At 35.3% G+C, this 12,949-nt stretch overlaps 1 protein-coding gene across 14 annotated transcripts in view; it reads left to right on the top strand.

Moving 5' to 3' along the window:
- KDM6A (lysine demethylase 6A) overlaps positions 1-12,949 on the top strand; it is a 159,176-nt gene that overhangs the window by 90,090 nt on the left and 56,137 nt on the right. For 8 of the 14 annotated variants that reach the window (XM_026098010.2, XM_064497276.1, XM_064497256.1 and 5 more), the window contains 4 exons: positions 5,809-5,863; positions 8,662-8,696; positions 10,952-11,017; positions 12,264-12,357. In XM_026098010.2, the coding sequence (XP_025953795.1) occupies positions 5,809-5,863; positions 8,662-8,696; positions 10,952-11,017; positions 12,264-12,357 (250 nt within the window). The remainder of the gene's footprint in view (positions 1-5,808; positions 5,864-8,661; positions 8,697-10,951; positions 11,018-12,263; positions 12,358-12,949) is intronic. The other 6 variants (XM_064497286.1, XM_064497270.1, XM_064497239.1 and 3 more) reach the window with 1 other exon arrangement.

Raw genomic sequence — 12,949 nt, 5'->3', positions numbered from 1 at the left:
TATGAAGCAGCTGTCCTAGCAGTTGGCTTTAGGTCTGTGCTTTGATTGTTCTCATAAATTATGAATTCGTATTTCTGTGGGGGTTTTTAAAGTTATTTTCCTGAAGAGTCTCATTTTTTGGTAACATTAAGACATACTGCTTACATTAGGATAAGTAAGAGGCTTCTGAAGAACTAGTTTATCACTTCTTTTGGTCTTGGGAAGATATGCATGAATTAAATGAAAAAAAATAAATACTGATATAATACCTCAAAGTACCTATTTAAAATCAGACACTATTCTATCTCTTACTGAAATAATTCTGTTGTCTGTATATATCTTTATGAAGATACTTTTAGCTGTCTTGAGTATTTTATGTGAATATATAGCTGTTAAAAACATTGATAAGTCTTTATATTCTTTTTCTCAGTAATGAATACAGAAATATGAAAATGAATGTTATGGTGTTTCACAACCTAGTTATTTTTCACAGATTAATTTTTAAGTTTAAATATGTTAATGTTAATTGAAAACTTACGTATCCATTTTACTTATTAAAGAAAAAATTAAATAGTTAAAGTACGTATAATTATGAAAAACTTTGGATTTTTTTTAATTTATAATCTTATTTTGTCTCATTTTATCTCTGTAACTGTACCAAAAACTAATCAGAGATATTTTTAATTAGAAAAACAAAATGAAACAGAGGGTTTTAACTGTTATAACCTGGCTAGCTGAGATTTCTAACACTTTATCTGCAGAGCATTTTGTGAAAAGCATGATGAAATTCATCAAAAGATTATTTTTAAAAAAGTGTAAGAGGATGGAAAACAGCTGAGAATTAAATTACTCACTAAGCCTTTGCTGCTTGTATATGTGTACCATGGAAAGAAACATGCAGGAAGGGTTTTTTTTAAAAAAAAAAAAAAAAAAAAAAAAAAGTTTTTAATATAGTATGATACCGTGTAATTAAATTGCACTAGAGTTACTAGTACAGCTTGTTTTTACAGTAGGCACCAGACCTGGCCTACAGAGTGTCTTGTGTTGTTCTCTCCTTAGTGTTGCTCGTTCTTTTAGTCATTTTGCCATTTTTCTATAAAGGAAAACTGTAAGTCTGTTTTAGAAGTGTTGTCATTACAAAGGGGGATAAATGCTAAAATTGGTTTAACATTCTGCATGGTATTTTGGATCGTTCAAAAGAAAAGAACGAATGACCTTGCGAGGAATACTTGACTCCAAAATTAAGTGTTAAAGCTAGTCAATATGGGTGCTGGTCCACTTGTCTTTGAGAGGTATCTTGTGCAGTCGCTTCCATTTCAGGGCTTATCAGGTTTACGCGTAACCGACATGTTGCTGCTCAGACCATGCTGCACAGCGGGAGCTCACTGCCTGCACCACGCAGGTGCTCACAGGCACCTGGCAAGGGCTGCGTCGCGCTTTTGGGCCGCGGTGCAAGGCAGCACGCCCTCTGTGCAGGCGCTGCAGCTGTGGCCGTGCCGTGACATGGCGCTCGGGCGAGCTTCCAGCCATCACTTTGCCGAGGGGCATTTTGTTTCTGCTGGCTGTCCTTTGGGCTGTAATGTTAGAACAGCCAAATTCTGCTGTTGCACAAATAATGACAGAACATACAGCCAACGTGAGTTTTCGGATACCTTTGTGAAAAAGGCTCTAGGGCACTGTTGAAGATGTTGTTTGGTAAGCGTGAATGCAGCCTTCTTTTGGCCAGTGAAAATCCAGCTTTGGTAACCTCTCTTTGAAAAGATTTTTTCAGCTGTGGCAAGTCAAAAGAAGAGTTTCTTCTGAGCACACTGCTCTTACTCAGTTTATGCGTGTGTGTGTGACCCTCGTTGCTTCTGTCTTCAAAGACAGAAGACACTTTCTTTTGCCCTGTCCTTGTAACAGATTTCTTTGGGTTTTTTTTTGTGGGGGGGGGGGGGGTCTTTGTTGACAAAAGGAGCTGAGTGTTTATGCTGCACAAACCTTTGTCTTAAAAGATGAATTAATTCTGAATTGGGAAGACCCTGGAGAGAGGAGCGTTGAGCTGATGTAGCAGCACGTGCTGCACGTCCTCCCCAGCCCCTCGCCCCCAGCCCCGCAACGTGCCTGGCAGGCGGAGGCCGGGCGCTATGCCATGGCCTACTTATCCCAACAAAGGCCACTCCCCGGAGTGGAGGCACCGCACCTAGGTCAGTCACATAGGCAGAAAAAGCCTTCTCCTGACAGGGCTTTCCGGAGTCACGATGGAGCTTTCCCTCATGGTAAGTCTGAGAGAGCTGTCAGGTTGCAGGTGATGGCTCGCCTGGTTTGCTAGGGAAAGGCAGAACCGAGGGTTGTTAGACTTTCTAACGTCATCCTAGAGAGAAGGAAGGTTTAGGATCGCTGCTGTGACATCTCAGACATTGACATAAGCAGCACTGTAATTGAAAGCCTTGCCCTAAGATGAAAACGTTACTTTTTGTGTTGGTCATTTATTCTTTAAATTAAAGAAACAACAAAAACATGCCTACTTGCTGCTTATGTTTTAAAGACTGCGTAAATCGAAAGGACCAGTGCGTCAGGAGAATTGGTGTTTACGTCTAGTAGTGAAAACAGGCTGTCTTAAATTACTTAAACCCCTGTCAGATTCCTTTTATTTTACTGCTAAACTTAATGCTCTCATCAGCTATGTTTATATGCAACCCACTGTACTTCACATGCTTGGAAAGGATACCTTAGAAATTGTTTCCACAATCAGAGGCAAGTCAAGGACTCTAGAGGAGACAAAATAGGCTTTAGATAATTGCGCTATTATAGGTTGCTGCAAATCAAGGTATATTATGACTTCAGCTGCAGCGCTTGAGGAGAGACTGTTACTTTTTAACATTCAGAACACTGCCTTCTAGGTAAATCCTCTTACTCAGGATTTGAATTTCTATAGACTGCTGTCTGCCTTGAGGTATTGTATGTCGTCTCTGAACTGCAGTGGCCTCTCCTGCATAATAACTATTTCACACAGCAGTAGCCAGCTTCAGTACCGCAATATTTGTGAGAGGTGCAGAGGTTTGCTAGCTCCTTCCATTGCAGAAATGGAAGTTGGAAATTATTACTATTTTTTTAACTATTTTTGGTGCTGGTACTAGTAACTGGTAACTCGTGGATCTGCTTTTGGCTGATGAGTTTTGTGTGTTAAAATGCATGCTTTTTTGTCTGTTTTTGAATACTTAACAGGGAGCTATGTGTTACTTAGCTAGCTAGAGGTGTAGGTTTGTTCATTTGTATGTGTGTTCGAAAGGCTCGTGGTTGGAAAGGTTCTGGGTTTCCTGCATTTTGCTTTGTAATAATTGTTCAGTGCAAATGGGTTATTTTTCTGTAGTTCATGCTCCAGATTATCCATTGCTGTGCTATTTGTATCTTAGTAAGCAGTATAGTCAGAAATTTGCTACATTTAAAAAATTTTCATAATGTGAATTTTGAGATTTGAAAGTCAAGTATTGTGGTAGCAGTAAGAATTTAAATTATTTTAGGAGGCATTGGTGAGAATATTTATGCTTTTTACTGTACAGCACTGATGTTACTGGCATATTTAAATATTAAAATGGCTAGATTTGCGTATGTAGTTGTCTTCTTTCTCTCAGTGAGTTTCACTGTAATAACCCTTCTGAAAAGCTACTACAGAACAATTATCAAGTGTTTCTCTTTAGATCTGCTTATTTTGTATAATATCATTGTTAGGTGAGAGCAAATCTTTTCCTTTCTGCTTTATCTTTTCATATTAATTGTTAATGACAGTGCAAGGTGATAGGTCTAGTGCAAAATGGATTTTGAATCATTTAGAACAGTAAACTCAATGTACAGGCCAGAATATACAAGTCTGCACTTTTATTTATTTATTTATTTTTTCCCTGCCAGGAAAAATGCTATATAAAGTAGATCATTTTATTTTTATTTAGTCTTTTCTTTTTTTTTTAAAGTTGCCTGCTTAGAATTGCTATGGTAACAGGCTAAAGGATGTCTCTGAGAAACACAACCTGCATTGCAATGTAAGTGAGGGGAGATTTTAAGTTCTCTTATCGTTGCTGACCACTAGAAAAGGGAACAGATAAGGCAGAGAAATAAGCTAATATTTAATATTTATGAACTATTATTTAATGTTTGCTCTAAAGCTAAAAAATTATTTTACGAGTAATACATTTGTGAGTTCATTGTTTTCTGTGTTCCCTTTTGGGAATCATCTTGCCAAAATATTCATTAAGATTTGTAAATTTGGGTTGTCATTAAACTTGAGATTGCTTCATTTTTTATAAGCTGTTATATGTTAAAATGATGTTGCTAGAATTCACTGAGGAGGTAAACTCTATTAATGTATGCCTCATACAGCTAATGAGAGAGGCAGCACTCTTTTTATACTTTGCTATGAGGAATACATTAATTTCGTAATAATTTTTCTGTAAAAAATGTTTATTTAGAAATTCAGTGGTCTATTGAACCCTTCTTGTAAGTTTTTGAGATGTTTGTTATATAGAGATCTTGTACATAATGTACTGTTAGGACCTTGAGAAAAGTTATGTAGTTACGTATCTAGTAGCATTGAGTGTGAATAATGAAAGGGAGTTTGTTATATAGAGATCTTGTACATAATGTACTGTTAGGACCTTGAGAAAAGTTACGTAGTTACGTATCTAGTAGCTTTGAGTGTGAATACTGAAAGGGAGTTGCAGGCATCGATCATCAAGGAAGCTCCCCCCTCCAATATTAAGAATGACTCCTGATGCCACCATTGGCACCCTGAACTGTGGGAGGTAAACTGTCATTTTGGTGCTAGCAAGATAAGATACACTAAGGCATCAGTAACTTTTTGTGGATTAGGAGCCATTGGAAACTGTATTTTGTTGAGACCTGTATTTATTAACTATTTTACTTGCTGTCATTTAGGTTCCAGGCTGTATACACTGCTGAATTAATATGCTAATCCAAGTTCTGTGCTGTATATAAGAATTCTGTTTTCTATGAAGTTTATGGAAAAGGGCAGAGGCACTGGAGTTTGTATGCCTATTCCATTCTTTTTGGCACATGTCATTGCTTTTTCAAACTGAAATGGTGATCATTAAATTAGCATTATGCTTGTAAAGTGACTGGTTATATCCAGACTTTCTAGCAGATAAGCTTTATTGCTGTGCTTGTGTGACCTTCTTTCTAGAAGGGTGAAACGCTTAGCTCAGAATTGCATTCAGAGTACAAATATATTTTTAAACATTTTTTTGTATATCTTGAGGAAAAGTGATTAAACATAAACAAACCCTAATGCTCACCTGCAACTACCTTAAAAAAATGGAGGAGAGAATGTAAGATCATTATGCATTTGAGTTTGAATATAAAGGTATTTGTTTTCAGTGCTTTTTGACAAGAGATTATTTTTAAAAAATTCACTCAATTTGCAGAAGTAGTATTCTGTTTTTCTAGACTGACAAATTGATAGCTCAGATGTTTATGTCGAAGCTGCTGTAATGTAGCATGGCTACATTCTCAGTTACGTGTTCTGAGGAAAATTTGACCTTCCAGTTCTGACCATCCATTTGATGCAATCATTCTCCTAGGCACATTCTATTCTGCTTCTATCCTACTTGTACTGTGAAGATACCTGTTTCAAACTTCCATGCTAGAAGTATCGCTACATGTCTGCAATAAAATTTTTACTTTGCTCTGGTATGAACTGTTGGAATTGAAACTTGTTCTGTTTAAGATATATGGTAAAATATTATATTTATTTTCAAATACAAAATTGACTTCTTATTACTAATTTGCTACATTGCTGATGCTACTTTCTGTTTGAAAAAAAACTTTTTTTTTCAGCATTTTCAGTTAGCTTTGATCGACTGCAATCCCTGCACTTTGTCTAACGCTGAAAGTAAGTAGCTTACACGTTTTCATTTGTGTATTGTGCTGCAGATTTTAAAAAATGTCTTATACCCGCAAGTATACAATTTTTAGTGAATCAGTTTTGGAGAATCAAAAAGTGCTGGGAGAAGACTACAAAACCTGCTGTTGTGAACTGAGGCAGATAGCCCAGTGGGATTATGGATTGTTTTAGTAAATGGAATAAGTAAAAACTAGAGTTCTGGCAAAGATTTACTATCTTATTTGTTTGCTTATTTATAAATGCAGTGTTTGTGCCATGGCATACATTTAATAGTAATCATTTAAAAACTTTGGAATCTTGATAATCTATCTTTCTCCAGTGATTATTTTAATGCCTACTAAATTTAAAATTCTAAAATTCAGCATCATTCTTGCATGCAATTGAAATAAAAAATACAGGATGTAATTTGATTATTTGGTTTATTACTATCTATATACTAGCTTGTATTTGAAGATGTTAACTTAGTGTGGTATGATCTGCCGTATGCTGTATGTGCTGAAGGCTGTTGCAGACCATCCTGCAGATATTTACTTGTGGTTAGGCCTCAGTGGAATTGTATGCAAGAGTAAAGCTATGTTCCTGCATGTTCTGGAGATTAAGGTCTTCATTTTCTTAAATAAAAAGACTTAAAAACTAGACACTTGTGAGGGAAGTTATTCCCTCCTTTTTTATGGTACTTTCACACTGCATTTGGCACTGAGCTTAAGTTAACCTCATGAGACTAACTTCAGAAGCATTAGATAAAGTATTTAAAAGCATTTTTCTGTTTCTCTGAGGGTGGATGGAATTGTCATTGTTCTATCAGTAAGGGTAAATAAAGTGAGAGGTTTTATTTACGTGGGTAAAACTGCTGGCTATGTCAGTGTCATGGAGCCAGCTGCGCTGTGAGGTCCTCCCCAGAATTATGTCACTTATCAGGAGCAGCTACAGATAATTTGGTACAGTTATTTGCAGAATTCTTACTAAGTCAGTGTGTTTTTTATTGTTTTTTTACCAGATATATGATTCTTTATTATATTTCATATTATCTCTGACTAATTTTATTAAATTTTATGTCATCTCTGAATTTTTGCAAGGCTTCCCCCACATTCTCCGTGCCACCATCTCTATGTAGAGTTATGCCCCGGTATGAGAGCTTTGCTCCATAGCCACTGGCGCAGTGCTGCTGACCAAGGGTATTAAGTGCTGTCACATAGAAGCTGGAGATCACTTTAATCTTACTCTTTGCATTTCTGAAGTAGGCTGTGTGAGTAACAGCATTACAGTGACTCTCTTCCTAGCAGAAATGTGGCAGTACTAAGCATATCTTCCTATTACTTAGGCAGTCTCTAATGTGACACCTTTAATTTCTTTCCCCTGCATGGCATGGTTTTCCTTTACAGCTTATCACTGAAGGGGTTTTGCCCACTGGGGAAAAAAAAAGATTGGTAGATAATGTACTCCCCAAAACAAAAGCAGGGGTTTTTCTGTCATCTGTGCAGAATGAAGTTTGATGATGTGGTGAATATAATGGGTATGTAATGTGCCCTTTAGCAAGGAATACAGAAAGTTTATTAAAATTTTAGATGGTATGTTTCATTGTGATCTGATTTCTGAGGTGCAGTACGGTACCTTCTTTATATTAAAGGACAAAGCATTTCACGAAGAGATTTTTTTCCCCTCCCTGATGATACAGAATAAAAACCTGGAACTCTGAAGTATCTATATAAACTTCTGGGTTAGGCTATGCTATAGCTTTGAGAGAAAGAAATCGGTATTTGAGCTGGCTTATAATCGAAATAAAAATAGCCTAGCTCAGAGACTGTTGTTTGCCTGTTTGCAGTCCTCAAGGACTTAACTTAAAAGTCTGTCTCAAAGGATTTTTTTTTTCCCTTCTTGAAATGAGAGTAAACATGACGTTCATCTCAGCTAACTTTAGCCATGGTACATGGCTGGTCTTCTGAGCTGGCAATTCTCAAACACTTTAGAGCTCTTACTCTTTAACTTTCATTTTCCTTCTCCCTCCTGCACATGCACACATGCCTACTTTCTGATTTGTCTCAGTCTCGTGTTTTGTAAGTGAAGTAATCCATACTCTGTTTCCCCTCCAAAAATAATTTTCTTGGCTCCGAGAGTCAGCAACATTTGCTAGTACTACTCTGCATTTCTGTGTAATTAGTATGAGGTATTAGGATCTTCTGCAGCAATGGTCATAATACCGTCTGTAATTAACACTTCAAGTTTGGTTTAACTGAGAAAAGACAGTGCCAAAAAAAAAAAAAGAAGAAAAGGAAAAAAGGTCTAAATTTAAGACCCTGTGTAGTACTTGTAGTGCCTAATGTATGGTTTTCTGTTGAGTAACTCAGGAATTATGTCCCTTGGCAGTTGAATGACAACAAAAAAATAAAAGTTTTTTTCTAATTTGGTTATGTACAGAAAATGCTACCTATAGTCTGTCTTTGTACATCTTTGCAGAAAGAGATTGTATTGCTAAGTTTCCAAAAAGGTTAGTGGGCTCTGCATTTCAGAATATGAATAAAACCCATAGACTGCTTTTTTGCAGTGTTTCTTTGCAGTCTTAACACTTCTGCTAGGATACGTATTCATTTTCTGTCAGTGCTGTTCTATTAAACATAAAATATCAGTATAAACCAATATATAATTTTTTTTGTATTTGCAAAATGTAATTTATCTTGGTTTTGCATTGGTCAATTTGAAACATTGTTTTTTCCTTGCTTGAAAAATGGTGTTGTAACTGTTGATGTCTTTTTATTACGATTAATAATTTTTATTTCCCGCTCTTACAGTTCAGTTTCACATTGCCCACTTATATGAAATCCAGGTAAGCTTTAAGCTCCTTTATAAAAAGAGTGGTCATGTTTCTAACTATGTGATGTAATCAATCTGTGCAATTCAGCTGATTATAGATACTTTTGTGAATGGAAGTTAGGCTTCAGTGTTGAATTGCTAAGGAAACTTAATTTACTGTGGTTCAGTTCAAAATATCCTGCATGTGGACTGTCATGCTAAAAATGGGCTAGCTGTTTTAACAAACTTGTACATTTATTTGTCCCTGTGCACGTTACCCACCGAACTTTAGAGAAAAAAAAAAAAAAGAATATAACTTGGACTAAATTTTTTTCATGAGATTTGGTTTTTTTATTTTTCTCATATATATATATATATATATATATATATATATATATAAAAATATAAAACGCAGTAGAATCTAAAACAGTTGTCAAGGTGCCTTTTTTGTGTATTTGGCATGTAATTTTCAAATTTAATTAAATTTATCTGACAGAAGCATTTGAGATCTAAGAGGTTGATAGCACATAAAGCTGTGTTGTTAATTTTATACCAAATCCTACCACAGAGTTTTATTAGATGGTTCTTTTGAGAAGTTATGGAACACTGACTGAGAGTCCAGGTTATAAATAAATTAAAACCAAGTAGCTACTGAAAAAGATTTTATATATTTGTAATTCAATTGATTGGTCATATGATGTAGATTGTACACTCTTCATTATGTTTATAATATGACTGGGGAAGAGATGTGACATGAAAACAAAACGTGTTGTAAATGAAACAGGTGACAGACTAAATTCTACATTTTCAGTCAATTGAAAAGTAGTTTGATAAAGTAAGTGCTGTCTTTTGATAGCACCAAATAAAATGACTATGAGTAGGTATGCATATGTAAACAGAAGTCATAAATTTGATGAACAAAATATTGTCTTTTGAATGCTCTTGGTGCGGTAGAGTTTTTCATTTCAGAAAGCTGTACAACCATTGTATGACAGTAATTCCCCATCCCAAACCACCATGAAGAAGCTTCATGGACTGTTGTGGTTCTGTAATACATTAAAAAGATTTTTTACTTGGATGCCATCCAGATTTTGTCTTGAGAATTGGAGCCCATGTGACAAGTTCATATAACAAAGCATCCCTGACACATTAGCTCTTTTGATCTACTGGAGTAAAATAGAAAGTTGAAAATATTAGGTCACCATGGCAGGTGCTTTATGTAATTGTGTGACCGATATTACTTGTGTTTAATCTAAGCTAAACTTTGTAATTGGCATTTATAGGCAATGGTAACTTCATTTTAACACAAGTCAGAGCCAAAAATGTTCCAGTGCATTTTCCAGTTAGACATAGTTTGTCTTGCAGTTCTGGTTAAGGGCTCTGTCCTTTTCTGGGATTTGAGAAACATTGAGAAATCAGGTAGGCCACAAAGGGTCTTGACTTGTTTCTGAACCACTACCTATGGCACAATGAAGAGATGATTTTGGAGGAAGGCTTGGTTTCTTTTGAAGGACACAGTGCTACCGTTTCCTGGATCCCTCCATATATCTGCTCTCTGCTATTGAAGCAAAAAGTTAATTAATTCCTCATTTATTTACCTTCACAGCGCTGAAGGTTAAATGATGGGTTGCCAGCCTCTGAACAACAGAATAGCCCAGTGGTGATAAGAGCTGGTGGTGGTTTTTCCTGGTGTTTAATAATAGTTTCTCATACTTCATCTGTGACAGTGCCTGTCCCTGTAGCCATGTAGGATACTGGCTTCTACAGTTTCAAAAGAAAGATGATCTTTAGGGTTCCACCCCCCCCCCCACCCCCCCCATTTCTAGGACCATTTGTGATGCAGCCAAGCATCAAGGGAAATATATTTCTATCTTTGAAATTTAAGTATCTAAACAAAAATAAATGTAAGCATTAGACATTTTTCTGTATTATTTTAAGGCATATATGTAGCCAGATCTCTAAAGGGCAAATAAGATAACAAACAACGGAAGTAAAAATGGTTCTAGATCTGGAAAACATGCCTTAATCTAGCAGGTCTTTCCGAATCCTTCCTAATATGTAAATCTTTCTCAAAGTGGGCATGTTAGGCACTAGTACTTTCCTATTTTACATCCAGATTGTTGTCCCTGCTGTCATGCTATACCGTAAACTTCTGTTCAGTTGATTATCCTTCATAGTCATTCACTATGAATTTTGTTCCCAATGCTAAATCAAAAAAAAATTCCTGATTGTTTTTATTTTGCTAGGCATGGATATTTTATTCTTTTATACTATTTGTTTTCTTACCAGTTGTCTGCATTTCATGAACACCAATTAAAAACCTTTTCTACCAACTTCCCCTTGTTCCATTTCAAAGTATGTAATTGCTGCTTTAATTTTTCTTCCTGACTAGAATGAGGTTTTAAAATCAACACAGTTGTCTTTTGTGATTGTGGGATCTGAAGAACCTAATAATGGTTTTTTAACTTCCAGTATTTATATTGTTTACATTTTTCTTCCCAATTGTCCCTCTTAAAACACCAGTAGTCAGTACTATGTACTCTTTGCATAAAACAAATGTCACTAAGTCATGATCATTTGCTTTTAGGTATCCCAGTTCTTCTGGTACACTCTTCATCTGTTTGTCAGAATGAGGTCTAATATTGAATTATCTGAAAGCATATTTTTTTAAAAAGTGTAGAATTTTTAGAAATTCTGGAAAATATTTGCTAGTACTAACAGGCCTCAGCATTTTTGCATTCTAGACTTCTATGGAAGAGGAAGAACAGAAGAATTAGGCGTTCAAAATGCATTTACTGATAAACAATTATTGTTAGGGTAATGTGAAGATAAACAAAAGTTGATCCTATTCCAAAAAAATATTCCATCGAAAACCCCTTAATATATACAAAACATCTCATACTGTTCCAGAAGTCAATACAGAACATGATCCCAACCTGGAAAAGGTGTATTAATGGATTTAATCATGAACTGAACATTCCCATGCTTTAGGTGTATTTAAAATATATGGCAAATAATAAGATAGCATTGCTTTGTTCTCTAAGCATAATCCATGGATTTTTGTTTTCAATATTGTTCTCCATATGGTGGTATTCTTACCAGGACAAGTACTTAATGAAGTACCTGAAAAGGCAGTTGAAGTATACTGAAGACTTTTTAAAAGGAGGGGAGAGGCAAAATTGTACTAGCCAACAATTATTAGTCGCCTTCATTTCTGTTTGGAAATTACTAGGAAGAATTTATGTGTAGGTTTTTTCAGACGTAGACTCATATTTGAGCATTCCCTTTAGAAACAACATACTCATTTTAGTGTAAGAAGCATAATGCATGTATGAGGAGCTGACCAAATTTAATAATTTGCAAAATTCCCTCTATTATTTTAAGTATTCAATTTATACTAAATACTATATTTCATGAAAGTTATTCTACTAGCATCTATATACATTACTCATTAAAGCTTTCATATGCACTGTATGCAAAAAAAAAGTTCTAGAATTTTTTTGTCAATGTGTTTGTGTGCTGTCAGTGCTGTGAAATCATTGCTATTGATGATCTGTTGTAAGCTTTATGATTAATCCATTTACTTTTTTTCCTTTTGCAGAGAAAGTATCACTCTGCAAAGGAAGCTTATGAACAACTTTTGCAGATCGAAAACCTTCCTGCACAAGTAAAAGCAACTGTCTTACAGCAGTTAGGTATGTAAAATCAACTTTTATTTTTCTGTGTGTTTCTTTTTCCATCTTTGTGTTCAGCAGGTTTTTTTTTTTAAAGCTCCATTTCCAGTGTGAGTCATAGTCATTAAGTATCATACATGAGATTTTCACCCAAAATAGAATGTCTAACAGTGAATAGTTAAGTAAATAAGAGAGGAGGAAAAGATATTAATTAATTAATTTATACAAATTTAAAAAGCTCTCGGGCACAATGCAGAACCTGCACTACAGGATGTTGGTCGATGAGGTGGGATTTTTTTTTTTTTTTTTTTTTTTTTAATCAGAGAAAGGGCAGCAGTTAGAATTCTGTATTCTCTTTCCTGCTTATCAAAACATCCCCTGAATAGCTGGGCTAAATACAGGAAACCAAAATACACTTCTTTGTTGTAGAATAGAAGAACACCATAGTTGGAGAAATTTCCCTTTTCTTTCTCCTAACTGTAGTATTTAATGAAAATATATTCCTGTGATTAAAAAGTTTATGGTGGGATTTTATAAAACAAACCACATAGAAAGAGAGAAAGCATTATTTTTAAAAAATTGTTATTTTCCATATTTATAAAAAGTTTATGAA

The sequence above is a fragment of the Dromaius novaehollandiae genome, chromosome 1 (assembly GCF_036370855.1).
Source record: "Dromaius novaehollandiae isolate bDroNov1 chromosome 1, bDroNov1.hap1, whole genome shotgun sequence".
Lineage (NCBI taxonomy): Eukaryota > Metazoa > Chordata > Aves > Casuariiformes > Dromaiidae > Dromaius > Dromaius novaehollandiae.
Note: the sequence above shows the minus strand (reverse complement) of the source record. Positions and strands in the feature narration are given on the sequence as shown.